Source organism: Fistularia commersonii, chromosome 24, assembly GCF_037954325.1.
Source record: "Fistularia commersonii isolate RoL2024-O1a breed Wild chromosome 24, RoL_Fcom_v1.0, whole genome shotgun sequence".
Lineage (NCBI taxonomy): Eukaryota > Metazoa > Chordata > Actinopteri > Syngnathiformes > Fistulariidae > Fistularia > Fistularia commersonii.
The window spans coordinates 2,171,593-2,199,170 of NC_141307.1; the positions used below are offsets into that span (position 1 = coordinate 2,171,593).

General features: G+C 44.5%; 5 protein-coding genes across 5 annotated transcripts; 2 read left to right on the forward strand and 3 right to left on the reverse strand.

Moving 5' to 3' along the window:
- Positions 1 to 1,336: 1,336 nt before the first annotated feature.
- tap2a (transporter associated with antigen processing, subunit type a) lies at positions 1,337 to 10,048 on the reverse strand. Its single transcript, XM_086171443.1, has 11 exons — positions 9,424 to 10,048; positions 8,544 to 8,658; positions 7,851 to 7,981; positions 6,943 to 7,148; positions 5,441 to 5,638; positions 5,241 to 5,369; positions 4,058 to 4,246; positions 3,802 to 3,975; positions 3,333 to 3,492; positions 3,115 to 3,251; positions 1,337 to 2,933 (listed from the first exon to the last, which is right to left on the reverse strand). The coding sequence occupies exons 1-11, from the start codon at positions 9,920 to 9,922 to the stop codon at positions 2,727 to 2,729; spliced, it is 2,145 nt and encodes a 714-aa protein (XP_086027569.1). The 5' UTR covers positions 9,923 to 10,048; the 3' UTR covers positions 1,337 to 2,726.
- A 934-nt stretch (positions 10,049 to 10,982) lies between these two features.
- psmb9a (proteasome 20S subunit beta 9a) lies at positions 10,983 to 15,475 on the reverse strand. Its single transcript, XM_086171444.1, has 6 exons — positions 15,300 to 15,475; positions 15,128 to 15,195; positions 14,606 to 14,737; positions 13,075 to 13,204; positions 11,284 to 11,425; positions 10,983 to 11,188 (listed from the first exon to the last, which is right to left on the reverse strand). The coding sequence occupies exons 1-6, from the start codon at positions 15,339 to 15,341 to the stop codon at positions 11,061 to 11,063; spliced, it is 642 nt and encodes a 213-aa protein (XP_086027570.1). The 5' UTR covers positions 15,342 to 15,475; the 3' UTR covers positions 10,983 to 11,060.
- A 309-nt stretch (positions 15,476 to 15,784) lies between these two features.
- On the reverse strand, positions 15,785 to 19,490 carry psmb12 (proteasome 20S subunit beta 12). The gene is made up of 6 exons (XM_086171489.1): positions 19,348 to 19,490; positions 18,154 to 18,224; positions 17,671 to 17,802; positions 17,032 to 17,161; positions 16,814 to 16,958; positions 15,785 to 16,137 (listed from the first exon to the last, which is right to left on the reverse strand). The coding sequence occupies exons 1-6, from the start codon at positions 19,390 to 19,392 to the stop codon at positions 16,010 to 16,012; spliced, it is 651 nt and encodes a 216-aa protein (XP_086027615.1). The 5' UTR covers positions 19,393 to 19,490; the 3' UTR covers positions 15,785 to 16,009.
- LOC147219654 (proteasome subunit beta type-7-like) lies at positions 19,403 to 23,611 on the forward strand. Its single transcript, XM_086171488.1, has 8 exons — positions 19,403 to 19,529; positions 20,321 to 20,408; positions 21,186 to 21,283; positions 21,614 to 21,754; positions 22,023 to 22,138; positions 22,755 to 22,813; positions 22,934 to 23,085; positions 23,373 to 23,611. Exons 1-8 carry the CDS (start codon positions 19,468 to 19,470, stop codon positions 23,482 to 23,484), a joined length of 828 nt encoding a protein of 275 aa, XP_086027614.1. The 5' UTR covers positions 19,403 to 19,467; the 3' UTR covers positions 23,485 to 23,611.
- A 1,165-nt stretch (positions 23,612 to 24,776) lies between these two features.
- psmb8a (proteasome 20S subunit beta 8A) lies at positions 24,777 to 27,022 on the forward strand. Its single transcript, XM_086171314.1, has 6 exons — positions 24,777 to 25,202; positions 25,423 to 25,564; positions 25,734 to 25,845; positions 26,072 to 26,201; positions 26,280 to 26,484; positions 26,842 to 27,022. Exons 1-6 carry the CDS (start codon positions 25,053 to 25,055, stop codon positions 26,928 to 26,930), a joined length of 828 nt encoding a protein of 275 aa, XP_086027440.1. The 5' UTR covers positions 24,777 to 25,052; the 3' UTR covers positions 26,931 to 27,022.
- The last annotated feature ends 556 nt before the right edge of the window (positions 27,023 to 27,578 follow it).

The window sequence follows — 27,578 nt, forward strand, 5'->3', positions numbered from 1 at the left end:
TTTTATTTTTTAATTTTATTCCTTGATGGTAACAATTGGATGCCCCAGCTCTCCACAATATTACACACACACACCCACAGACTATATATACATATATAATATGATATACACACACTATGCATCGGAAAAAATATATTAATTATATATGAAAAAACTTTATTCTTTGACGGTCACAATTTGTTGCTGCTACTTCACATTTCCCGCCACACCAAGGCGCCAGAGATCAGCAGATGAGCCGGGCTGCGCTCTCAGCTTTGAGACAGTGACAGTCCATTATATTATAAAGTTATATTAATATAGGTATACATTTTGCAGACCAGAAAATGGATGTGTTTTTGTGATATATATTCACATACGGTACAAGAAGTCAAATCATCTGATATTGATTAAACGGTAAAAGTACATGAATATTAAAGGGTTTTTTTTCTTATCGAAGGATCAGATCTAATTGTTTTCAACATTTTTTTTGCTGATATTTTAATATTCTAGTAAACTTTCAGGATGGGCTTGAATTTGACCCAATTAATAGGTGATACTTTCTGCTTCAAAACCAACCAATTCAAAACCGAAAAAAAGTCCGCCCAGTCGTTTGTGCAGCGCCTGGCAAACTGACAGCAGCCTCTGCAGTCACAATCTTTCTGTGCGGCCGGTTTTTCCCCCCAAAGCCCGAAAGCAGTTTTTCCTTCAGCTCAGTATTTACTGGAAATCACGTGGTTTGTGATGTAATTGCCAAATCTAAGCAGACACGGCGCTGCGACGCGGCGGGAACAGAAAGAAGGCGTCATATTCCTGTGCACATTTACGTCATATACTTGTACATATTTTCACATACCTTTAACTTGATTTTTTTCTTTACTTGGATTTTTTTTATTTTATTTTATTTTTTGCTATTTCATTTATTTTAAAACAGAGTTCTCCTTTGATTCTCCTCCACTTTGTGACCAAAAGGAATTTACCCATAAAGTATTCTGATTTTTTTTTTAATTTATCTATTTTTTATTTTCACACCACGGTCAAGCTGGATAACAATATTAATAAGAATACATATATTTATAGGGCACCTTCCTTAAGAGTGCTATAATCTCAGGTCAAATATGGCTGCGAACACAAAAATGAGAGCCGTTGCACTCGATCGGTCCGAACGTGGCAAACGTAAAACCAAGACAAAGATTCAAAGGCGTGCCGGCTGCCATTTTAGGTGCATCAACCTAAAATGGCAGCGTTTGGTGCTTTACTTTCATTGTGACCTCGATGTGTTTGGTTTCTGGTAACAAGCCAGGGATTTGCATGACTCATCGCATTGCAGCGCAAATAAAACCGCATCCAAGACCATCAGGGGGGAAAGAGGGACCAGATCTTTATTTATTCCTTTTTTTTTTCCAAATGACATCTTATCGTAACAGTATGACACAGAAGTAGAACAAAATAAGTTTTTTTTTGTATTTTGTTTTTTGCAGGAATGGTGATTGTACTCACGCAGGTTTGTTTATACAAAACAAGCAATCGAAAATCAACTTAGTGTCACCTGGGACTAAAAATTGAGTTACATTTAGGAATTATTATTTGAATCCTACTTGTTCTCCTCTTATTGAAGTCACATCGCCCAACCAGCCATTTAATAAATGTCCGATCAATATCACCTAATCATTTCAAAGCTTTTTCTTAGTCCAGGTTGATGGAATACTTCCCGAAAGTTAATCTTGAGTTAATGATTACACTCGTCGTATTGTTACGAAACCCGTGTTTTCCATTAAAATGCATAAATGTGCGACGAGGAAACAACCTTCCAGAAAGCGTGGCCGGTTCAGTCAAGTTTTCTGCTCGGGGGGGTTTTCCGAAAGTTTTCTCCTCACCAATTGGTGATCGTGCAATTTTGGCCACCATTTTGAAAGTCTGTCTAACTCCGGACAAAATGGTGTCAAAATAAAGGCGTGTCTTTTGCCCACAGAGGTAGCGGGCGCTCGCGCTCTGCCAACTTTCACGGTGCTTTCACGGCAGAAATGCTGCCGGACGGCAAACCACACCGTCACAAACAAGGGAAGCGAAACCAAATCAGTCGGCAGGGACTTTCCAGGTTTATTCTACCAATAAAACCAGCCGCACCTTCACAACAGACGTGCCGACGGTGCCGGCTCGGCCTCGGGATGACAGCGCTAAATCTTTTCTTCGTTGCTTTTATATTCTTTAAGCCAGAGTGACATTAAAAAAGGTAGTTTTCCTTATTTGGATTGTTCAGTACATAACAAAAATACAGAGCAGACTGTTAGCAGGAGCAGTCATTTGTTTTTGTGTGAGACTTTGGGTCTTTTTATGAGTCAATAAAGGCAGTTACCATTGCTATCTTTGATATGGAGGAGTTTTGGTCTCAGCTGAGACTGGATTACCGTTAGCAGCTAGCAGGTTTAAAGCACGTGAACGCGGTGAGCCGACAAAAGACTGCAAAGAAGGCGCATTCAAATTTGCAACCTAACGTTTTTTTTATATCACTTTTGAGCTATTCGAGTTATTATGATTCTACGATCGAACGCGACAGGTTTACGGTCAGCAAGAAAGAATGCCGTTTCGCCTCCGCTTCATAAACACAAACGAGAAATGTAGTTTATCAACAATATCTACAGCGTCCACAGCGCTGTTGACTTTGGCTGGTGTTTGCCGCAGGTTGGAAAAGACTTTTTTAAAACGTTTCACCCAGGCAAAGTGCTTCTAAGCGCAGCGACGGCAGCCTTTCACGCCGGTGAGTTCTTGTCCGTGAAGAGCTCCTCGCGCAGCTTGTAGTATTTCCCCTTCAGGTCCATCAGCTCGCCGTGGGTGCCCTGCTCTTGGACTCTCCCGTCACCGATCACGATGATCTGACCCGCCTTCTCGATGGTCTTCAGTCTGTGAGCGATCACCAGCAGCGCCTGGTCGTGACAGCGAGCCAAGGCCTGCAGAACCTGCGCACCACGGCCGCCAAGAATGAGCTTGTTTTTTAAGGTGTGAGGTGAACTTCGAATAAGAGAGCCAGCGTGCAGTGATGGGTGTTTTAATGTGTGTGTAATGTTTTATCAAAGCAAAATCCCAACTTTTCGTTTTGAAGAAAAAAAGATTTGCAAAGTCAGACTGCACGATACGTACCTTATTTTCACTGTTCGGGTCCAAAGAGCTGGTTATTTCATCCAGGATCAGGACCTTTGGGTCTCGAACCAGGGCTCGGGCGATGGCAATCTGCTGCCTCTCGCTCTTGGATAACTTTCCGCCACATTCTCCCACCTCTGAGACGTGAACCGACACCATTCGGTCAAAGCAGAATCCACCCGCTGCGAAGATACGCCGGGGAAATTCAAACACCTCACCTGTGTCGTAGCCTTTCTCCATATTCTGGATGAAGCAGTGGGCGTCCGCTTTACGCGCCGCCTCCTCGACTTTATCCAGGGAGCATTCAGCGAGGCCGTAGGCGATGTTGTCTCTGACGGAGCCGGAGAAGAGCACGGGCTCCTGGCTCACGTAGGCAATCTGTCAAACACATCCTCATCAGCTTGGCTGGAGGAGTAAAAACACTTTCTACAAGAAATTCGGGTTTAAGGTTGTGCATCTGTGACACGGGCGAGTATAGAACGACTTCGACGGCATTAGGAGACCTTTTTAACAACTCCTAATGCAGTTTATATCTTTGATCGGGTTTAGATCTGGAAGCAGAAAGTCCGAAAAGCGTTCAGCCAATCAGGTGTCACGCTAGCATTGCTCTGCTAGCATTGCTCTGCTAGCATCGAAAAAACGCGCAATTGCCCAGAGGTTGAGTTGTGGCTTGCAGCTGGACGTCACCTTCTCCTGGAGAAAACGGTGCTCGTAGGATTTCAGCGGCACGTCATCCAGCAGAATTTCTCCGTCCAGCGGCTCGTAAAAGCGCTTCAGCAGACTCATGCAGGTGCTCTTCCCCTCGCCAGACGGTCCCACGAGGGCCGTCATCTGGCCGGGCTTCAGTTCCATGGAAAAGTCCTGAGACACGGAGGAACAGCGGATTCATGGAGTGACGGGACACCTGGGTGGATTCCCTCCTCCTCGGTCGGAATAGTCTCACCTTCAGCACCGTTTTGTGGGGATTCGAAGGGTAAGCGAACCGAAGACGGCGCAGGCTGACGTTTCCCGCGAGCCGATCCGGCCTGAGGGTTCCGTCCGTGCTGACCTGAGGTTCTCGGTCCATGTACTCGAAGACTTTACCGGCAGCAACCACCGAGTTCACCATCTGGCCCCAGATACTGGTCAGTGTCTGGAAAAGACAGTCAGAATACCCGTTGTTGTAAATGGGGGCTTGATTTTTTTTTATTTTTGTAAGAAATCAGCTTGTTGTGTTTGACGTAAACACACAGGGTCAATAATTATAAATTTACTGTGATTTCTAGGCTACTGAGCGCACACTGGATAAAAATAACAAAATAAATATGTGTACATATATAGGTCACACATGTCTAGAAGCCGCAGGTGTCCACGTTGGAACATCCGATCTTAACACACAGACATTTTTTAAATTAAATACATACTGGTAACATTCACAAATACGTACTAGAAATGCTTTTTTGTCAAACAGTGCGTTGAAAACGGCTGATGAAAAATAATAAATAACACAAAGAAAAGTCTATCCATCCCTGGTTTGTTCTACTCCAGCTGATCGCTATCTTGGTCTTCCTAAATCGTCTTCTTCAGTGTCGGACTTGAACATCAGAATTTCACGGTCATCTTTTTATTAGTCCGGTGACGAGGCTAAATATTTTGGCGGCATTAGGCTTGTTAGCGCCCCCTAAATATCCTTAAATTAGCCGCATCGTTGTTTAAACCGCAGCGTTCAAAGCGTGTGAAAAAAGTAGCGACATATAATCTGGAAAAACACAAAATCCTCTGCATCCTACAGTTATTTACCATTTCCACCGCCAGCGTTGACACGTTCTTTTTAACTACATTTATTTGCGCGTTCGTCGCTAACTGTGGACGGACTATGACTTTTCCACATTGAGTTTATACACAAAAGAACGAGGAACGTCACATAATCGTCTCGTCAACTAAGCTGTTCGAGTAGTATCAGTACAAATGATAAAAAAAAAAACAATATAGCTTTACATTAATATTGCAAAATACAAGAAGAAGACGTCGGAGCTGTTTTGCACATCAGTGGAGAAAGTGCCATCCGTGCCGATGTGCTTCACAAACAACGTCGGCGTTAGCATAACATCAGTATCACATAAACAATTCCACTTTTTTTCCAATACCATGATGTTGTGTCCAAGATCTGACTGGTAGAGGATGAAGGACACCAGGTTGCCGGTGGTCATCTGCCCTCTCTGGATGAACAGGTGTCCGTAAAACAGCATGAGGACCTGCATGCCCACACCTGTGAGCTACAAACACACAGAAAAACTGTTGAATAAAAGCAAACGCGGTGCCAAACACCACCTGCGTGGAGCCTCACCTTCAGCGCGAGCAGATAGAAAGCCCTGACCGTGTCCCGGCGGGTCTTGATGTTGTGCGTGTTCATCAGAAGATCCTCGTATCGGCGAGACTCGTGTTTCTCTGCGTTGGAGCTCCGAACCAAATGAATAGCAGACACTGACGCACTCGCTGCCTCATTCGCCGCGGCCACGGCGGTCTGCGTCGCTCGGTGCAACCTCTGGGGGAAATTTCAAGGAAAGACGGTGATGACCGGCGCGCTCCATCGCAGGAATGATTTTTTATATCGTCATCGCTGCGTCACAAAGAAGCATGGAGTCCCCAAGCAGAGAATCAGCAGAGAATATAATGTTTCTGGGTATAAATCAGGGGTGGGCAAACTTTCTGGCTTTAAAATTTGACAGACGGGCCGGGTCACCACAACATACGATACATAAAAAAAGAAAAAAAAAAGCATTTGTTAACAGCACATATCAGACTCGTCTGACATTTTCTTTGAAAATAAAACCAGCTTGGTTTTGAAGACCGGTTTTTCCCCTTGTAGCTTCACGTCCAGCTCATTCATGTGTCAGTGCGTCCACGGTAAAAGCTAAATCACAAAGGAAATCTGAGTCATTCAGCTCAGTAAAATTGTTCTCAAGGAGCTCCAAAAATGAAATAATCTCCTGTTTGAGCTCCCACATTCATTTAGCCAATCTTTCATATCAAGTATAGATTCTGTATCAATCTTTGGCCGGATTAAAAAGATCAACGGGCCAGACGTGGCCCGCGGGCCGTAGTTTTCCCGCCCCTGGTATAAATAACAGCTTCTTCCTTTGACCTTCCAGATCTTATTTTGAAAATCAACTGTTTCTACTTTCGGTTACTGCCACACGTTAATTTCCGGACTATAAGCCGCAACTCTTTTCCAACGCTTTGAACGCTGCGGTTCAAACAACGATGTAGCTAATTTATGGATTTTTGGGGCTAACAAGCTTCACGCCGGCAAAACATGTAGCCTCGTCACATCGGACTGATGAAATTACGGTGGTAAATCAGCTGTGTTCCAGGCAATGTTTGGGAAAAGCCTTTCCAGTACGTATTTGTGGATGTTACCGGTATGTATTAATCAAAAGTTGAAAAAAAAAATGTTTCTGTGTAAGTATCTCATGTTACAGCGTGGACACCTGCGGCCTATATATGTACACATATATATATTTGTTTTTAGCTGTTTTAGCATGTGTGCTAGATAGTCCGGAAATTCCAGTAATGTTGTGATTGGATAATATAAAGTGTAATCTTTGTATTCAGATTAAATACTCTGAACTGAAAAAAGTTTTAATTATTTGAACCCCCGCGCCTCGAAGAAGTCCATGTAAACATTTGTCTGGTACAAAAAGCACTTCGGAACCACTGCTTTATGTAATGTCATGCAAATGACATGCAACAAATCATGCAACAAATCATGCAAGTGTTTGACGTAAGCTTGAATATTAATTTCCCCAGACACACATTGGACACTCCCAACGGGGGACGGCGTCAAACCTGATGGTGCTTGTTGTAGACGCTCTGTATGAGGCCAGTGACCGGCGTCTCCATCAGCACCAGGAAAGTGAGCTTCCACGACAGATTCATCATCAGGTAGATCATACCCACGGTCCTGATGAACGTCCTCAGCAGGACGTTCACCTTCAGGCACACCGTTTCTCCCATCAGTCTGGTGTCTTCAGTCAGCCTTAACGTGAGATCACCTCGACAGAAAATATATAAAGTATATATATATATATATATATATATATATATATACACTGCTCAAAGAAATAAAGGGAACACATCCTAGATCTGATTGAATGAAATATTCTTATTGAATACTTTAATGTGCTGACAAAAGAAAACACACAAAAATGATGAATGGAAATCAGGTCTGGATTTGGAGTCACACTCAAAATGAAAGTGGAAAAACAAACTAACGTTGATTTAATGTCCTTAAAACAAGTCCAAATGAATCCGTGTTGCTTCCGAAGTGGACTCTTTGATTTCACACTAGTGTGATTGACTTGGAGTTACATTGTGTTGTTTAAATGTTATATATATTTCCAGTCATGCTCTATACTTGTATGACATTATTGATTTATTTAGATACTAAACTGTCTTTATTTAACAGCGGAAGAATCAATGTAATCATTTAAAAATGACCCTACGGCCACCAAAATAAGCAGGAACTTAGAACAATTATGACCTAAAATTACTTCGCGACAGATTAGTCGGAATTATAAAAAAATTACATTTCAATTCAGTAAAAATTTTGGAAAATGAGAGGCACAGGGTCATTGGTAAAAAGTGATGAGAACAAAAATGTTTGTTTTTAAAGTTCACATTTCCTGGAGCGATAAGCGATCGGAGTGACTCAAGGTTTTTCACAGGCGTCAAAAAGAAAGTGAAATATCAGTTACCTTTCTTTGTTGACTCAAAAAAGCTGATTTCTTGTTTGGTAAAGGCTTTGAACAGGTTGACTTTGGCTCTGCAGGTGAAGGAGCTGATGGCGCAAAGGAAGAGCCCCCCTCTGCAGCCGCTACCCACCGAACTGCACAGAGAAAGAGCTTGTTTCATGAAAAATACATTTTCTTTCTGCCGTTCTATTTATCCGGATCATCAAAAACTGTTGTCAAACTGGTCTTTTTAAAAAAAAATCAATGTAAAGCAATGTAGCAGGTAGGTTTTTAATATATAATATAATAATTCCTCCATATTGTGATTATGTACACCAATGGTCCCCAACCTTTTTAGCACCAGGCACCACTTTATGCATGAAAATGTTTCCGCGGGTCGGTTTGAGGCGCAGGAGCTCAAAAACTCTTGTCCGTTCACAGAATTTAATCTGAACACCACTGTTACACTTTAAATTAGGCAATTACAATATTAAGTGTGGCAGTAAGGCGGAAACAGTTATAAGATCCAAAAGGTCAAATGAAAAAACTACAATTTGCACCAAGAAAGATTTTCTTGGTGGTACCAAATTCTGCCTAAAATCTATCATCTTCCAGGCAGCAATTTTGATTGACTTGTGGAAAAAAGTGAAACAAAGAACGCAGAGACTGTTTGTCATTGTGATTTCTGCCAGAGTTCCGGGAGCATGACGTTCGTACCTGCCCAGAGAGTAAAGCGCCATGAACATGAGCGCCGAGAAGAATTCCTTTCCCTGGTCCTGGTCACGCAGGGCGTCGATGATCCTCCCGGTGTATAAAGGAATGAAGGTTTCACCTAAAAACAGAAAAATGCAACAACCCATTAAGGGGCAATACTTTTGAAACATACTTTTATCAGTGCGGATTTTACTTTACAAGTGTCGTTTTGGGCCTATTTTTCAATGTTGTGTTTATTTATTTGTTTATTTAGTGGCTGATTTTGGGATATCATTTTAATATATTAAAATGTACTTCTTCAGAAAACCATGCGATGATGGGAATTGCTGAAAAAGAAATATACACGATATGTCGGAACCGGTAACATTTTGAACCAATGCTTTTGTAGGATTTAGATGAGATATCCATTGATCACTGGCTCTGCTGCTGAGAAGATCTCCAGTGATGTTAGAAGAACTAATTTCACCATCATGGAAGGATCGCCATCTCCCAACACATCCTCAAGGTCTTCCACCTCCAGTCTGATCTGAACCGTTTCAACAAATAACGGCTTCCACAGGGCCTTGAAAGCCCCTGTGTTTTGCTCCCTGGACCCCAAAAGACCTCCATACTCAACGCTTCCTGCTGAGCTGAACACCCAGCAGGATTTACTTTTTTCTTTTTTTTTTAATTTATTGACTCTGTCCTTTTAAATGTCTTTTTTTTGCCTGTGCTGCGTTTGAATTTTCCCAGTTACTATCAATAAAGTTTTAAATATCTTGATTGGTTGGTTGGTTGATTGATTACACAAACCATGATGGCAGAAAGAATACGCATGAAAGCAACATATAGATTATTATCACGGTAAATCACACAGGTGAGGTCTCAGAGGCAGAATACTTACAAATAACAGCCAGAGACAGGAAGAAGAAGCCGCCGGCCATCGTCAGGGATTCGGGTTTGTACAGCCTGACGACTCTGAGAACCAGCACCCCCGCTTTCTGCTTGCTCTCTCTCCCCGCGGCAGAGTCGTCGGTGGTCGGACAGATGGTTTCCCAGAAGAGAGCCGCGGCCAGCGCCGCTCCGGCGGCCGTCAGCCAGCAGCGTCCGTCCGGCTGGAGCGCACAGCGGCTCTCCTCGCCGTACAGCACCCGGTTCCCGGTCTCGATCGCGGCGGGGAGGACGCATTGCACGACCAAGAAACGGACGTACACCGCTCGGATTTCCCCGAAGGAGAGCAGAGACAGGGCGGCCGCGGAGCCGCGGAGAGCCGCGCCGCTCCAGAGGCGCGCCAGCCGTCCGGAGGCGCTGCGAGCCGGCACGAAACCCGACGAGTAAAAAATAGCAAAGTCGATGCAGAAGGTGAGAGTCAAAGCGACAACTCGTCTGATTTTTGGGAACATTTTGCCCAGCTTTGTCTTGCTTCTCTCCTCAGTATCGAATGATGGCGCTTCCAGGTACTTTCACTTTCGTTTTCCTCTCAACGGTGGCGTTTGGAAGGCGGGCGGCTGGAAAAGGTCATGGGGTGTCTGGCTTGACTTAAGAAGAGGAAGCAAAGTTATGCCAGTGACTTTAGACCTCCATCGACAGAGGCAAAAAAGAGTAAACTTGGCCGTTTTCAGCATCTCCTCCCTTCCCACCAGCCTTCTGCAGCCCAGGGCTGGATGAGGACTACAGATGGAAATTAGCTATGAGCTATAATCTGGTACAAACATCTCTGCCTCTGTGTGTAATGTATTTGTACACTGTCCTAATAAACTTCTAAACAAACAAACAAACACGGGAAGCCCACTTGGAGGATCTGACACCAAGACGAGATTCAAGAGGAGACTTTGCTTCTCTTTATCGAGACATAAATACTTGGAACGCTGCTTCCCTGAACTTTGATCGAGCGGCAGTGGTTTTCTCGTCATTTATGTTTGGGGGGAGTTTTGAATTGGTCTAATATGTCTCATTTTATAACCGACATTGTCCTGAAAACACACACTGGATAGACTCTTAGAAGGACAAAGAAATTATTTTCCGAAAAATAGCAGATATTTAAACAGTGGTAAAGGGTGTTGTGAAGACCTGCCATTACCTGAAATGAATGGTAATAATAATGAATGCAGAAGAAAGAGCAGCAAATACCCTGTAAACTGACCAAAATGAGCTGTCCCAGATTTCTGTCGCTTTCTATAAGAACTCCTCCCCTCATTCAATAAATGAATATGCGGCTGCATGTAAGCACAAATAAACCTTCTACTGGAAGTAAATAAGTATTACATTTATATCACTGATATGCGGCTAATGTGACATTTTCATGACATAAAAACGCCATGTTCAGAACTCACACCTAAACAGTCAGTATGTCAAATTGTGAATTATGTCAAGCCAAATGATTGTCACAAAACGCGCTTCTTTTAAATAGAGCAATGCAAGCATGTTTGGACTGGATTAATAAATGTATGACGGAGACTAATGTACGCATGGCCGTCTTTATTCATTTGGGTATTTCATTTGGGATGACACAACTTTACCGCGATAACAGCCAACGGTCGATCACTGATCAAAGAATTTGGGGAGGTCGTTTCCCAGAATGACTTTCTCTTCTGTGTCGTGTTCATCGATGGTGACGAGATACGCCACGCCGCCGCTGGAGCCGTCCCGACTCATCGCCAAGGAGAGAGCTGCAAGACGGATCAGAACAAGATACCACCCTCAGATGTCCGGTCGAATCCCTCCGAATGAAAAAAAACACATCTTCCAGTGAGGTCAAACTTACTGTTGATGACAAACTGCTGACACGCCTCCTTGCTCATGCCTTTTCGATACTCCGCATCCACGAAACCGTAAACGTACGCGCTGCCGGATCCTCCGATTGCGAAAGGTTGTCTGGTCAGGAGGCCGTTGAGGGTTGCAAACACCTGGGACACAGGAGATGGAACGCTGTAGAGCTCTGGATACGTCTGCATAAGTATTTGGATACTCTAACTGATAATTAAGAATAAGAATAAGAACAACTTCATTTATCCCGAAGAAATTGTAGTGCTAGAGTTTCAAGTAAAACACAACATTAACCCTTGTGTTGTCTTGCGGGTCAAAAGTGACCCACTACCATGTTTAGCTGTAGAAAAAACACCTTAACTTATTTTTTTCCAACTTGAAATTTTATGACTTTTCCTAAAGAGACCCCATAATTGTAAAAAGTGATACTTCTTTTTTGTTTATGTTTCCATGTGGGCTGTACACCACTAGGGTACAAAGATTGTCTTATGGGTCATTTTTGATCCGTAGGACAAGGGGAGTAAACACAATGTTAAGATCGCACGAGGGTTAATAAATAATAGTAGGAAATTGTATAAACAGTAAAAAAAAAAGGGGGGGAGAATAAGAAATACAAATAAAACTATAAAGTGTCAAAGTCAAGGCTATAAAGTGTTTTAAGGTGTTAAGTAAAATTAAGATATCCATGTAGGCTGGATTGGGATTTGATGAGAACGACAATTGCGTTTACAACAATATCCGAGTTACACAATTGCTATAATTGTACAAACACCAATTGTCTCAAAAAATAAATATCCTTAACAACTGATCCAATATGGCACACACTTTTTCAACATGCGAGCTACTTATAAAACGTCCAAGTCAAAATGATCTAACTACTATAAAAACGCAAAAAATATATTTCTTAAATGTACAATACATGTTGGTGTACCTTGCATAAATGCATGAGCCCAGATTGTGCAATACAACTCCATTTTTTGTCATTACTTTATTCTGGTGACGTTCACTGACTGGAATCGGCCAGGGATGGAGCTACTGCTAGCCAGCACACTTCCAAAATAATCATCAGTCAGGCTAGAACGGTATTTGGACTTAATGATCTTCATGTGGAAAAAGGCTGACCCACATAACTAAGTGAACAGTCCGAAAATGCCGAAAACTCACTTTCGAAAATGACATCGTGAAATAAAGTCCTCCTCCCATTTGGTGGAAGTTGTGCGTTTTTGGCTTCTTACTTGGTCCAGCTCCCCCAATGATTTTAATACCCTCTCTAAAGTTTAAAAGAAACAAACTGGAGGATAAGAAGACTAGCATCATCTCTCTCAACCTTCAAGAAACAGGTAAAAACTTTTCTCTTTCAGGAGTATTTCCTGCGCTGATGCTTGAGCTGCCCCAGATCAGGTCAGGCACCAAGTTAGGCTATGCAGTGTGTGTGTGTGTGTGTACATTTTTGTCTTAAAAAAAAAAAAAAACTAACCCCAGCTTACTGTTCTGTATATTTCCTGTGCGTCTTGTATTTGCAAGCGTTATTTGCAGTGCTTATGTCCTCTATTGTAAGTCGCTTTGGATAACAGCGTCTGCCAAATGTAATGTAATGTAATGTAATGTAATGTAAAATCCAGGAGACTCGCTAGCTTGCTAGAGTTTTGCAGCACTTACGCAGCACACCCATGCGTCAGAAAAGGTCAGATGTCAAACCGGCTGCTCTGTACGTCAATGATAAATTTCATGGTGAGGACAGATGATTGGCTGACGTCTATTTTTTTCAATCGCATGCGATCGAACGCACCTGGCCTCCGTTTCTTCTGTCCCAGCCGGCCACGATGAGGTGTGCCGACAGCTCCTCCTTGTACTTGTACGAGATGTTCCTCACCAAGGTGGCCGCCGACCGAACCTGCGGATCTTCACCTATCTCCGTGCTGTCCGAGGGAAACAAGATACACAATGATGTAAAAGAGAAGAATGGTGTGAACCCCATTTGTCCCCCCAAAATCAAAAACTATTCGCCCCAGGCTACCAGTGGACACTGGGCTACTGCGGGTGGAAGAAGGAGAGGAGGAATCGTGTTCGGAAGCAGAACCAGAAGAGGAAAGGCAAGAGTCTGGGACTGAAAGGAGGGATTTTGAATGCCGGGACGATGACAGGAAAAGGGAGCAAGTTGGTTGATGCGATGAAGAAGAAGGTGGATATACTGTGTGTCCAGGAGACCTGGTGGAAAGGAAGTGATGCTAGAAGCTAAGGAGCAGCTTTAAGTTGTACTATCATGGTACTGACAAGAAGAGAAGAAGGACTTTGTGAGGAATGTTCTGGAGGTGAAAAGAATGTCAGATAGTCTTATGAGTCTGAAACTGGAAATTAAAGGTGTGATGCTCAATGTTGTTAGCGGCTTTGACCCGCAGGTGGGATGTGAGTTTGAGGAGAAGGAGAAGTTCTGGAATGAGTTAGATGAAGTCATGCAGAATATCCCCAGAAATGAGAGAGTGGTGATTGGTGCAGAAATATAAGTGATAAAGAAGTGATGGGCAGATAAGCTAAGCTAAGCTAAGATAAGATAAAACTTTATTGATCCCCATAAGGGGAAATTCTTTTGTCACAGCAATGAAACAGTTACAGTGTCAATAAATATGAATATACATACAAATAGACAAGTAGAAAACAGCAAATAGCAAAAGACATCCACAAGTAAATAGAGAGCCGAGAAAACAACAACAACAGGATAAGAATGGGCAACAGAATGGGAAAAAAAGATAGTAAGGGTGACAACAAACAACATAAACAGAGTGACAAAAGCAATGACAAAAATAAAATAGATTAACAAAAATAAGCAGGATGCGAGCGGGCTGAGACCCAGGAGGATAAAATAGACAACAGATTTAAGGCATGACATGAGGTTGTGGTAGCAGATCGGGTATCCAGGATAGGAACACAAAGGGACAGAATGATTTTTTTCCACAAAAGACAGGAATATAAAGTCGCTCGTAAGAGCGGAGGTAGGATCACGCAGGTAGACGACATCTTGTATAGACGAGGTAACCTGAAAGAGATCAGTGGCTGCAAAGCAGTGGTAGGTAGTTTGCAGGAGGAATCTGGTGACAAGGAGGATGAAGGAAGACCAAGCAGAAGATTCGTGGATGTAGTGACAGAGGATCTGAATTCAGCTGGTGTGAGAGAAGAAAAGTGGGTCGGATGGAGGAGGTGGATTCACTGTGGTGACCCCTGAAGGGAGCAGCCCGACGGAGAAGAAGAAGGCAATGTTAGAGGTTTCCAGGCCTGGTGACGGTGTTCTCCAAATGTCCTCCTCCACTCAAAGAGGAGTTTACCTGTGAACGTCCAGCTGGTAGTTCACGATCTCGGCGATGGTCTGGGCATCGGCTGCGGAGCCTGACAGGGCACAGTAGATTCTGTCATGGAGCTGCGACAGCTTGTTCATCACCCGGTTCACCACTGAAGCCCTGGAGGGAGACGGGGAACAACATCACCGCACTTTTCCCGCCTCGGGTCAGCCTGACATCAGCGGAAATAAAACAACCGGTGGAATTCGCAGAGGGAAAAGCACAGGGTGCTCAATCTTTCATGATTTGATTTCAATCAGAAGAAGAGCAGATACATGTTGCAGTCTTGGAAAATGATTGAATGATTTTGGCAGTCTATTTAGAAAGGTAAAAAATGTATTGTAATATTTTAAAAAGACTGCAGAAGCCATTTCTCAATGTAGAAAGACACATTCCTTAAATTGACATTGAAATGGGTGGATTCAGCAGAGCCTTGCGGCTTTTTGTGGGCGGACAATCGTGAAAAGAACCCCTTTTGAGTTGTGTTTTTGCAGGAATGCATCGACTTACCCTGCAGACACTCGGGAATCCGAGCCCAGCACCACTCCTCCATCGAACTCGATGGCGATGATGGTCGTCTAACGGCAGAAAAAACAACAACAGACGTGTAACAGTCAGGAATTAAGAGACTCAAACCAAATGCGTCCATTTGCTGAACTTGATAGACAACAAACCCACTTACTCCGGTTTTCACCTCCTCTGACAGCCAGCTCGGTTCCACCATCGTCACCGTCAACCAAGCAAACCACGTTTCAGGCGAAAAATTGTTTTCCTGCTTTATAATTTTCGATAAACTCTTTTAAACGCAACCCGTGTTTTACTGGTTAAAATCGAAAATGAAAGTTAAAGCGTGCTTTTCTGTGCAAGCAGCCGTGAGGCGTTCAGGGACTGCAGTTCATACGAGCGCCTTCGGGGTTTTTTGGTCGTTTTGAGAAGGGCAACACAGAGCAACACACACACACACACACACACACGCAGACACAAAATCACGTTTTCTTTGCCTCAACAACTTTTTTTTATGAAGACAAAGTGACACACTCTGCAAAAAAACAATGTTTCATTGACATATTATTATATGAAAACACGTTGAATTGTAAAACTCGACCGCTGGCAAAAGCTGAGGAGGACAATGGGAACTTTTGAAGAGAGAGAAAAAAATCAATATCTGTTTCCAGACAGTCAGAACTGTTTATTTACTGTTTGTTTACCGACTGCCGGTACTTTTGCGTAACTGTTGTCAAACCTGTTTTCAAAGGTGCTAAACTTGTATTTCAGGTCAGTGCACATTTAATCCGTTTCATCTTGGTTTCATACAGAACAAATCATTTCATGGTCACAGAATTCTTTCGTTGCAGGAATCCAAAAGTGATTTCAAGGTTTTCCGAAAGGCAGTCACTCATCGTGAAATTTGGGCAACTTGTTGCCGGGGACGACGACATGCTCCACCCCGGCCTCCGTTATCACCACCAGATGAACCACGCCTCCGCTCACGTTGTCTCGGCCCATCGCCAGAGCAAGAGCTGAGAATTCGGCAACGGAGAAATGAGCAAAGGGGGGGGATTGGAGAGAAGAAGATCAAGACACGTTGTGAGATACGATTGACTTGAACCTGAAAATGGCAAAAGCCGACTAATTTACCCTCCGAACGTTGAGGAACAGACTTAGCCTGTTTTATTAGAAAATTTCCGCCTCTTCTCCTTTTAATAATTCAAACAAAACATGAAGTCGTACAGGGTGTCCTCGACCTCGGCTTGTGGCGTTTCGCCTTTACGGCAGTAATCTCGTAAAGAGTCTGAAAAGTCCATTTCAACTTGTAGCAGCATACGACATAAAATTCAAACACCGCAGGTGAACTTGTTAGTAGGTACGGCGAAAGAATACGCCGTTATGACGCTTGGATCCCCAAACGCTCCTTGGGTACCGCATTTTTGGGATTCTTCTCTATTTTTTGATGAACGTTTTCATTTTTGTCATTTTTCTCTACTTGTTCCTGCTCTCCCTTTTGTTTCCCCAAGCCCGAGCTCTATTTCTCGATGCATAAATATCACTTTCGTGTGTTTTAGGTCCGAGAAGCGTCTTCGGCTATGATATTTCCGCCTTTTGTTGGTCCACAGGGACGGATCTCCAACGTAACACGAGGACCCCCTGAATATATCGATATTTTAGTCACTCAACGCGAAATAAATAAAACGCTACCATTCGTGGCGAACTCCTGGCATTCCTCCCGACTCATGTTGGGTTTGTACTTGGCGTCGACGTAGCCGTAGATGTAGGTGCTGCCTGAGCCGCCGATGGTGACCGGCTGGTTGACCAACATCCCACCCAGGGACACCACGTACACCTGAAGGAGGGGGAGAGGATAAGTATAGCGACATTTGCAGCAAAGCAGACACACTGTTGACCTTAAGCGTCACCTGAGATCCTTTCTTCTTGTCCCAGCCTGCGGTGATGAAGCCTGCCTGCAGCTCCTCTTTGTTTTGGTAGCACAGTTCCTTCAACACCGATGCTGCCGCGATCACCAGGGGAGGGTTCTCCATCTGGACGCTGGCGTCAACAAAAGAATGTTAGAATCATGTTGTCCAGTTTGCCTGCGTCGAAGATAGGAACATTTCTATCATCTATATCCGAGCTGAAGGACTTTGCTTGCTGTTACGCTAAACTTTCCGATAAACCTTTTGCCAATAACAAAACAGGATTGTAAATCTTTGCCTGACAGCTGGGAAACCATGACAGTTAGCTAAAAGGCAGATCATTGGCTTAGATGCTAATATCACCACCAAGCAGAATTATATTCATAATAATGCAAAACAATTTTATCGATATTTCATGGCAAGATATTTCTGTCTGTTACAAAAAAATGCCCTTTGGATACAACGCACAAGTGAGTGTCTGAGTCCAAGACCATTAAACGCTATGTGCATTTAAGAGTACGGTTGGGGGAATGTGTTTGCTTTCAAAGAAACAACCAAGAATTGTAAAACGTGATGCAAATAAACAACATCCAACTACGAGTCGTTGCTTAAGCGCTACGTGTAGCATACATAGTGTGTTACCTGTGAAAGGACAGTTGGAACTTTGCAGCCTTGGTGACGGCCTGAGCGTCGGCGAGTGAGCCAGCTATGCAACAGAAGATGCGGTCATGAAGCTGGATGACCTTGTTGATGGTTTTCGACGAGACATATTCCCTGCGGAGGGAGGCAGAAGCGGTTAATAGGTTGCATGGAAAAAACTACATGCAGAGGAGGATGATGTCACTTCCTCATGTTTCGGGCCATCAAGGCGCCATCGGAATCAGGTTATATGTATTGTGACGTTTGTGAAGACGTCTGCAACGAGGCTTTCACTCCAAATCTCGTCGCTTTATTCACGACAACTTCTCTTGATATCACCGTACTAGACTCTGTGCTACTGGGGTCGCTAAAATATTATGCAAAATAACATGGATGCATTCTAATGTCTCAAAATGCAGATGGAAAATAGTAAACTTTGAAGGAGCTGGTTTCATCTCCTTTCATATTTTGGATATCTTTTCTCACCCTCCAATGGACGCCCTGGAATCCGAGCCGATCACCACCCCTCCATTGAACGTGGCAGCCAAGATGGTGGTCTGTTATCAAGACATGATTTCAATCTTTAACACGGCAGCACATTTGGAAAACACATCATTGAGTGGTGTAGCTCAAGGCGCGTACACGTGTTCCTCACTACAGGCTGAGATGATTTGGACGTGCACTGAGGAGAGGGGGGGATGCTGAGGCTGGAACTTTCAGGCAGGGGGTCTGGAGGAAGACTTGAGATTTATGGAGGGAGTGCTGTCTGTTTTTGTGGCTCCTGCCAGGGAGAAACGTCACAACGGCCAGGAACTAATCAAGCAAGAATGGTTTATTCAAAGTCGGGAAAATTCACTTATGAATGTCAGCCCGCGAGGATCGTTCGGCTCCTCCAGACACCCGCTGAGACGCGTCCAGTCGAATGTGTAGATGAAGAAGTTCTATATCTCGTAAGTGAATTTTCCTGACTTTTTGAATAAACCGTTCCTGCTTGATTAGTTCCTGGCCGTTGTGACGTTTTTTCCCTGAATGATAATCTGAACACACCGGGACAACAAAGTCCGGTCCCGTGGCGGGAGCCACAAAAACGTGATGGGGTCTCACAGTTGCATTTTAACAGTCTTTTGCAATTGATAGTGAAATAATGATGTGAGGTTGGAGATTCTATCATTTGACATAGGAGATTTTGCAAGTCCCTTTCTTGACGTGAGCGTCCTCACGTCACACAAGGACTACAATCAAAATAAACAGTAAATACAATGAATGTATGGAAACACAATGCATTATAATCATGACGGAATATTCAAACAGTGCAGGGAGAAAAGGGAGGAAGTTAGTTGTTCTGAGAAGATGGTTAGGAGGAGGGAGGTGATTGGCTGTGGTGATCCCTGAAGGTCGCAGCCCAAAGGGTCAGCAAGAGTATGAATCACGGGAGTTGGATTTCTGTCAATCAACGATAATTTAGACTTTTAACGACAAAAAAAAGAGATTTTTCACTCGGGAATGAAACTCGTCCACGGTGCACCTCGCAACTTATAGTCACTTCCTGGCCGGTTCTCAAACAGAGGCAGCATCGCCTGCTGGAACACGGAGGCGCCAATCGATCGACCAGAAAGGCTTTTCTGCAAAAAAAACAAAAAAAAAAACAAAAACACAAGAAGCATCGCGGCGTGAACTCACCCCGGTGCTCACTCCTTTCACCGCGTCCGACCAGCGAGCCTCCATTTTTCAGGCCAAAAGTGAAAGTAAAAACAAAACTTGGTCACGTCGGCGGCGGCGGCGAGCTGAGACGCATTCGTGATGGCGCTTTCCGACGTCTTCCAGACTCCCGCGGCCGGGTTCGGGTTCGACAACGCGGCCAGGTATGAGCGTCTCTGCGCGGTTCGCTCCGGAGAGGTGGCAGGGTTGGCAGGACTCGAACCGGAATCGAAAGTGAAAGTAAATCTGTCTTTACGCAGGCACGATAAACGCGAATAATGATCCATTTTGGGTTGATTTCTTTGAAAAAAGCACCGAGAAATGGATGATAATGGATTATTTTATGGGGTGGGGGCGGTGGAGGCAGCGCTGATAGAAAATTACTGCTCAGAAAAACGGAGACGATCAGATTCCTGACGTTATTGACTTAAAACCATGTAATATGCAATCCTACCGCATCAAGTTTTAGCTTCCAGAACTCATGGAAAAGGGGAAACTTTTAATCATTATGTGTTTGAGGTCTTTGTGTCTGTTCAAAGAATGGTATCTCGGTTTCAATTTTAAACCTTGGATAACATGCTCTTCATTGGACATGGAATTTAATGCCATTAAAATCTACTTTTTAAAAAAAGTGCAGCATATCCATGTTTAAGACACATTTATTTAGAATGTGTATTGATATTGAGTCCCATTGAATGTGAACTGTAGGTAAATTTAAGCTAAACTTTTATGTTTTCCTATCATTTTCTTACGGACTGTGAGTACATCTCAAAAACACTCTCTCATTGTCGTCATTTTTACCAAAGACTTCCTGAAGAGGACAACTGACACGACAAAACCAACCCATCCATAGCTCCTTATGCATCCAGATCACAGTGACGTGAATTGCGCAGAGAATTCTGCGATGCTATCTTCACAGCTGTTATAAATACCATTACTGTTTTGTTTTCTCCAGAAATGCAGCGTTACTGGATGTTTTTGCAGAAGGAGACAGACCCAAACCCATGAAAACTGGCACCACCATTGCAGGTTTGGTGTTCAAGGTGAGAAACAACCTGTAAGAGTGACCAGACGTCACCCGCTGCTGAAGAGAAGCCCAAGGAGAATCACACAAAACATTCCCAGTTGCCACCCAGTTACTGTTCCTGTCCTGTTGCCAAATTAGAAAAGAAAAAACGCAGCTTGGGCTTGTTTATCTGAAAATTAGGTCTGATTTCAGTAAACTCTACCATCAGGATGCTGTTTGCTAACAGCTCATTTTACACAACGCAAGTTGCAAATGTTGCGTGACTGTGCCCCAACTCAGCATTGCGTTGTGTCGAAGACGCCGGGAACGCGTGCAGCCCAGCAGGCGATCGACCTCAGCCAACCTTTGGAGCGGCTCGTTGATGTTTTACTGAAAACACACCCACGAATCACCAAAGACATTTACGGCAACAGCTTTGAACCACGAGCCTCTACAAGTGGTCGATATTTTATCTTCAAAACAACTGAGTTTATTTCAGTCATGCTAGAATGTATCTGGGATAATGCAATATATCATAACCAATTCACAACTAACGGTTGTCATGTTTAAAAATATACAAGTGAACCTTTAAAAGTACTAAGATGCACAAAACCATTAGACTTAGAATACAAACCTGCCCACAAATATACTAAAACACTTCATGCTGGCTTGTACTCAAAAATCCCCGACGGTAACGGGCTGAACATGCCAGCTCCTCGAAGGACTTTGACGGGACGACTCCCTCTCTACTGTTAAACCTGTTTTTTGCAGCGGACGTGCACGCGTGTGACGTCCAATGTGTGTGTTCGTGCAGGACGGGGTGGTGTTAGGAGCAGACACAAGAGCTACCTCCAGTGAAGTGGTGGCTGACAAGATGTGTGCAAAAATCCACTACATCGCTCCAAATATATAGTAAGTCTCAGGAGTGTTTTACTGCGGTTCTCCCTGCATTTACTGTATTTACAAAAGCGTTGACATTCACTGTTACAATCATCTTTTTGCAAAGCTGTCCAGGAGGGCTGCTCTAAAGGCCAGTCTTTCCTGGAATTAGTCAATCAGTGTGTCCAAAACACAAAGTGTAGCATCACGCCAAACCATAGAAAAAAACGTGCGAGCCTTTAAACAGCCGCTGTGCTTACATTACATGATATTTGAAGTTTTTACTGTCTGTTCCATTTGTTTTTCTTCCCGACTTCACATTTGATCTATCAGATACCTGATCACTGTCTCTCCTTCCGACAGCTGCTGTGGAGCAGGCACAGCAGCCGATACCGAAAAGACCACCGACCTTCTGTCCTCCAATCTCACCATCTTCACCCTGAACAGCGGGAGGAAGCCCCGCGTCGTTATGGCCGTCAATATACTGCAAGATATGCTGTACAGGTCGGTGTCCGGCAGACGCCTGCAGAACGGCAAGAGTCATTTTACACAACAGTACAGTTTGGATGAGACGGGTCGGTTTTGGGGTCAGAGATGCTTAACTTTCCCATGACATGTGGTTTCATTTTTCCTTTTGAGTTTTGATAATTAGCTTGTGCCTTGAGATACAGAGACCTTTTCTTTTTGAATGAGGAAATCTTTTAAACAGAAACTGGAACGACCGGACTAGCAAACGCTGAACAACAGAATCCTATCCGATGCTGATTTGCAGATACAAAGGCCAGATTGCAGCCAATCTAATACTGGGAGGAGTGGATTGCACCGGGAACCACCTGTACACCGTTGGGCCGTACGGCAGCGTAAACAAGATGCCTTACCTTACAATGGGTAGGAGACGTCATGTAATTCATCTGGAAAAAAACAAAACATTCCTTATTAACTTTTACTTTCCATATTCACTCTGTGTCACACATTCACCGTATCTTGTATCGCAGCTTTTACAGGTTAAAAGCTTGAATGGATTACCGTAATTTTCGGACTATAGAGTGCCTGAATATAAGCCGCACCGGCTTGCTGATCGCTATCTCGTTCCTCCACCTGCGCACTAAAACCATGAAAGTCGTTTTTGTTGGTGTTGGAATTGAACGGCCTCAGAATTTCACGGTAATTTCACTGGTCCGATGTGACAAGGCTAAATGTTTTAGCGGCATGAAGCTCGCTAGCCCTCAAAAAAATCCATAAATTAGCCGTATCGTTATTTAAGCAGCAGTGTGGAAAAAGTAGCGGCTTACAGTCCGGAAATTACGGTACAAGTAGAAATGGGGCGATAATGATTCGTAACAGGATTTAAATTTGCGTCGGTTGATATAAGAAAGTTATGGAATTCGAGCGAGCTACATTCACGTGCAGGGATTCAACTATACATCTCACTTTGCTACAGTTTTGAATGAATTTAGCCACAAACTCTGTGAGTCGAAGCTGACGTGACATTGTGATGATGCAGGGTCAGGCGACCTGGCTGCTCTTGGAGTTCTAGAAGACGGCTTCAAACCCAACCTGGAGGTGTGTCATATCGCCGTAGAAGTACTTTCTATTACCTCACCCCCCGAAGGCTAACGAGTGTCCCCGACTTTTCCTTCCCGCTCGACGCGTCCTCGCATTTCCCGTCCCCGCCCGCGTCAGCTGGAAGAGGCGAAGGAACTGGTGCGCTGCGCCATTCACGCCGGGATCATGAGCGACCTTGGCTCCGGGAACAACGTGGACATCTGTGTCATCACAAAAGAGGGAGTGGACTACCTCAGACCCTTCCAGGAGTCAGAGTACAAAAGCAGCAGGTAGGAGCCTGCAGACCAGTGGGTGCAAGACCTGTTGGGGAAGAGAAGGGAACGGGGAAATGGGGAAAAAGTCATAAAAATGATAAAAAGTTGCCAGCAATATTTCAAATTAGACCATTTCTCTGATTTTCCATTTTGGTTAATTTTTTAAGTCCTGTTTTGGTCACATACTTCAATATGCACCTAAAAAGTCAAATGTCAAGCACCAGATCCCGTCAAGTGCATGTGATTTTTTTCTGCTTCTTTCTTATTTACCGATTTGTTTTTTGTCCCCACGTCACTGACAGGGAAACCAAATACAAGTACCGTCCAGGGACAACGGCAGTTCTCAAGCAGGAAGTCGTTCCCCTGGAGCTGACGGTGGTGGAGGAGACGGTGATGCAAATGGATACAGCCTGAGAGACGGAGACGGGCAGCGATAAAGTTCAACTGTAGTCACCCTGTTTTTGGATTAGAAATCAGAAAATATCCGAATGCCTTTTCTAAAACACGGAATGAGATCAATAAAGTCTTTCTCTATACTGTTGTCATTTTTGTCCTCATGTTTTGTCCTTAAATAAACAGCTGAGCACTCACCAACTTCAGTAGATTTGGAGAAAGGGGGATTTCAGTGTGAGGGATCACAAGCTTATGAAAATAAGATATTACAGGATTCATATCCATCACGAGAGAAAATATCTACCGTAATTTCCAGACTATGGAGCGCACCTGAATATAAGCCGCACCTGCTAATAATAACAAAATAAAATCTATGTGTACATATACAGGTCACACGTGTCTATAAGCCACAGGTGTCCACATTGTAACATGACATATTTACATAGAATTTTTTTTTTTTACTTTTCATACCACAAATACATATCGGTAACATCCACAAACACGCACTGGAAATGCTTTTTTCCGAACCGTGCCTGTAATATGGCTGATGAGAAAGATTAATAATAATTAACACAAGTAAAAGTCCATCCATTTTCTATCCCCGCTTGGTTTACTCCAGTTGATCGCTATTTTGGTCTTCCTCCGACGCACTAAAACCATGAAAGTTGTCTTCTTCGGTGTCGAAATTGAACGGCCTCAGAATTTCATGGTCATTTCACTGGTCCGATGTGACGAGGCTCAATGTTTTGGTGGCGTGAAGCCTGTTAGCCCGAAAAAAAAACAAATTAGCTGCATCGTTGTTGGGGCCGCAGAAATTATGGTACCTCTGCATTTAACAATATTTTGATACGTTTTTTTGCTTGTTTTTGTTTCTGTCCTTTCAAATGCTACTGACATCTCATTCTGCTGACCGAATCCTTCAATTTGGGATGTTTTTTTTTCCAATTTATTTGTTTCCAAAGATCAGATGACCCTGTCTTTCTGAGCCGGGGCCCAGGAAGGGCATTGCCAAAACCAAATATACACGAATCTAACCTGCGGCTCACATCAGGGTCCACAACCCCGCCACTGGTGCCAATAACCTGCAGGGTATCAGCAGACACTGGGCGAGAGGACAAGCAAGAGTCTGTGAATGAAGGGAAGGACTCAAAAATAGGACGACGACACGAAAAGCAATACAAGAAGATGGACCTGCTACACGGCCGTTTCTACTTCCGCTGGGTAACAAGTGACGCGGTAAAATCTCGCCATCCCATTGGTGAGTGAAGCTCAACTGGGAGCGATTTTAAAATACGAACATCAGGGAAGTTTTTAATACTTTGTCGAAACTTTTAATAATCGCCTTTTATTAGTCGGATGCCGTTAGAGCAGACGATTTTATGTTAAGAATTTAGCTTTGTTAGTATTGTTTTGAGATATTTTTTTTCTTAAAAAAAATACACTTTCACTTTCGAATTCCACCTCCAACGGAGAATTGCGCATTTGTCCCCATTCGAAGAGGAAACCCGAAAACGTCCTGAGCAGAGGACAAAACTTTTTTTTTTTTTTGTCTGGGAATAAAACGGTTGTTGCCCTTCGACAGGCAGACGATGGCTCTTTTCCAAGCAAGTGGATTGGAGCGGTATTCCGAGCTCCGAGCGCAGATCCTTCCGTCTGGACCGACGCGCCTCGCCGACAGAAGCAGCCACTATGAGTTCGGGACCAAGACTCAGGAGTTTGTTGTGCCTGTTGGTGCAGACGTAAGGATTTAAAGATTTTAAAGTCTCTGTGGTTTGAGGTGGAGGGGTCGTATTTCATCGCTGCTCGGTGCTTTGCAGATTTTACGCGTCCCTTGTTTCCGAGCGAAAGTGAAGCGTCTCATTGCAGTTTTTCAGTCAGACATGGCAGGCAGAATGTGATTATTGTGCTAAATATTCACCCTCCTCTCTCACACACACACAAACTGTCTCCCTCCCTCAGCCCTCCGGGTTCCTGCAGTCCTGCAACCGTGAGGAGGGGGTGTGCATCGACATGAACCACGGCACGACCACCCTGGCCTTCAAGTTCAGACACGGGGTCATCGTGGCCGTGGACTCCAGGGCCTCAGCGGGAAATTACCTGGGTAATTACTCCTGTTTGGGGTTGTTTGCAGCTCCCCAACATGGCCCAGTTTGGCAAGCAATGCCAAAGCAATGACCTGATAGCAATAGTCACAACAGCAATTATTTCAAAAGATGTATTTTTCCATCTTTTCCCCGCTTTATCAGTTTTCCCCAAATGTGTCTCAACAGCGTCAAATAACGTCAACAAGGTGATCGAGATCAACCCGTACCTGCTGGGAACCATGTCGGGCAGCGCGGCGGACTGTCAGTACTGGGAGAGACTCCTGGCCAAGGAATGCAGGTGCGTCGAACCCTCGTGATCGAAAAACGCCAGGCCGGGCGGCTGAGAGGACGACAAAACCCTCAAAAAAAAACTCAAGACGTGAGATTCATCACACGTTTCAAATGTATTTTTCAATTCCCGGCCTTCTTGTGGCGCCGGGTCCACTTTGGTAACCAGTGGAGGTTTAGCCTTAACATGATGACGCTTGTAACGCGGAGACAACCCGGGCGCTGGGTTTGTTCAGACTCTACAGGCTGAGGAACAATCACAGGATCTCGGTGGCGGCTGCATCCAAGCTGCTGTCCAACATGATGCTGGGGTACAGAGGCATGGGCCTCTCCATGGGCAGCATGATCTGCGGCTGGGACAAACAGGTAGCCTGTGTGTGTGTCGCTGGAATGTGTGTGAAGGGTGCATTGAAGGACTGACAGTGCAAAAAAATGTGCTTGCAGGGACCCGGCCTGTACTATGTGGATGATTCTGGAACGCGTCTGTCCGGCCGGATGTTCTCTACCGGCTGCGGGAACAGCTACGCCTACGGCGTGGTGGACAGCGGCTACAGGGAAGACATGAGTGTGGAGGAGGCGTACGACCTGGGCCGACGGGGCATCGCTCACGCTACGCACCGGGACGCTTACTCTGGAGGAGTGGTCAACAGTGAGTGAGCCGGCGTTGTTGTTCTGATTTCATGTGTCGCCGAATCAGTCAGGAAGCATCTTTCAATCGCTAGTTGTAGCGAGGAGCGTGGACCGCTGGGATGCAAGTCCCGCAAAGCACGGCGGCTTTTAGCGACGAATGTGCGGGAATAGACCTGTCAGATTTTGTCAGAGGCGGAGGCCGAGTGGGCTCCGCCGCCGACACGCGTCCACCGCAAATGTGCAACACGTGCGCGGAAAGAAGGCCCTCTGCACCCATTCCAAGCGGCTTCTTCCCCTTGGAAATGCGTGGCGATGAACAAAACCAGGCCGCGTGTGTTCGTGTGTTCACGTCGACCTGTGTGTGTTTGCTGTGCAGTGTATCACATGCAGGAGGACGGCTGGATAAAGGTGTGTCAGGAGGACGTCTCGGAGCTGATCCACCGCTACAGGAAGGGGATGTTCTGAGGTTGAACCACTCGAGCTCAGCCGGCTGTGGAGCATTTTTAAATACTGATGTTGATTTATTTGGCTGGACTTGAATAAAAGAATACAATGCACATTTTCAGACTTTCCTGCAGTTTTGTGGCGAATGCACCCGAGAATACCTGCATTGAGAAGGTGTCACCTGGGTGAAACGTGGGTGGGAGGCGAAAACGGTGTGATCCGTTGTGGAAATGGCGAGCCGCGTGTTTCCTTGAGTCGGAAACAAAACAGGCCGGCAAGTCGCTGGGAACCAAAGAAGGTCTGCGGAGGAACCAGCCGGGTTCACTGCAGATCCAGAGATGAAGATTGCCATTCTACCTGGCTCCGAACACACACGCCTCCTCCCTTCCGGGCATGACGGAGTTTTAGCTCCCTGCAGAAGGAGGTCACATGACATGATGACTAAATTCCACGGCTGATCTGGAGAGACATTCGAGAAACATCGGAGTGATCGATAGGGTTATAAACTCCCGTTCTTCTTTTAGGTGGGAGTTTCTGCCCTGAACAGGGGCAACAACTTCTCCCAAACACTGAACAGGATGAAGAAGGAAAACGTCCTGAGCGTCTTTGGGTTGATGGATCGTCATCGTCCCAGAAACTGAGGCGTCGCTAAATGTCACTGATGCTTGG

Excerpts from the sequence above, each read along its gene's own strand:
- psmb8a (XM_086171314.1), top strand. The coding sequence starts at position 25,053 with ATGGCTCTTTTCCAAGCAAGTGGATTGGAGCGGTATTCCGAGCTCCGA. Across the intron at positions 25,565-25,733 it reads CTCAGCGGGAAATTACCTGG|CGTCAAATAACGTCAACAAG; the intron begins GTAATTACTCCT and ends GTGTCTCAACAG. Across the intron at positions 26,202-26,279 it reads TCTGCGGCTGGGACAAACAG|GGACCCGGCCTGTACTATGT; the intron begins GTAGCCTGTGTG and ends ATGTGCTTGCAG.
- psmb9a (XM_086171444.1), bottom strand. The coding sequence starts at position 15,341 with ATGGTGGAACCGAGCTGGCTGTCAGAGGAGGTGAAAACCGGA. Across the intron at positions 15,196-15,299 it reads CAGAGGAGGTGAAAACCGGA|ACGACCATCATCGCCATCGA; the intron begins GTAAGTGGGTTT and ends TTCTGCCGTTAG. Across the intron at positions 11,189-11,283 it reads TCAGCAGTTTGTCATCAACA|CTCTCTCCTTGGCGATGAGT; the intron begins GTAAGTTTGACC and ends TCCGTCTTGCAG.
- psmb12 (XM_086171489.1), bottom strand. The coding sequence starts at position 19,392 with ATGGAGGCTCGCTGGTCGGACGCGGTGAAAGGAGTGAGCACCGGG. Across the intron at positions 16,959-17,031 it reads ACAAGAAGAAAGGATCTCAG|GTGTACGTGGTGTCCCTGGG; the intron begins GTGACGCTTAAG and ends CCCCTCCTTCAG. Across the intron at positions 16,138-16,813 it reads CCAGGAGTTCGCCACGAATG|CTCTTGCTCTGGCGATGGGC; the intron begins GTAGCGTTTTAT and ends CCGAATTCTCAG.
- tap2a (XM_086171443.1), bottom strand. The coding sequence starts at position 9,922 with ATGTTCCCAAAAATCAGACGAGTTGTCGCTTTGACTCTCACCTTCTGC. Across the intron at positions 7,982-8,543 it reads GCGCTTTACTCTCTGGGCAG|TTCGGTGGGTAGCGGCTGCA; the intron begins GTACGAACGTCA and ends TTCTCTGTGCAG. Across the intron at positions 2,934-3,114 it reads ACCCGAACAGTGAAAATAAG|GTTCTGCAGGCCTTGGCTCG; the intron begins GTACGTATCGTG and ends CGTGGTGCGCAG.
- LOC147219654 (XM_086171488.1), top strand. The coding sequence starts at position 19,468 with ATGGCGCTTTCCGACGTCTTCCAGACTCCCGCGGCCGGGTTCGGGTTC. Across the intron at positions 21,284-21,613 it reads TACATCGCTCCAAATATATA|CTGCTGTGGAGCAGGCACAG; the intron begins GTAAGTCTCAGG and ends TCCTTCCGACAG. Across the intron at positions 21,755-22,022 it reads CTGCAAGATATGCTGTACAG|ATACAAAGGCCAGATTGCAG; the intron begins GTCGGTGTCCGG and ends GCTGATTTGCAG.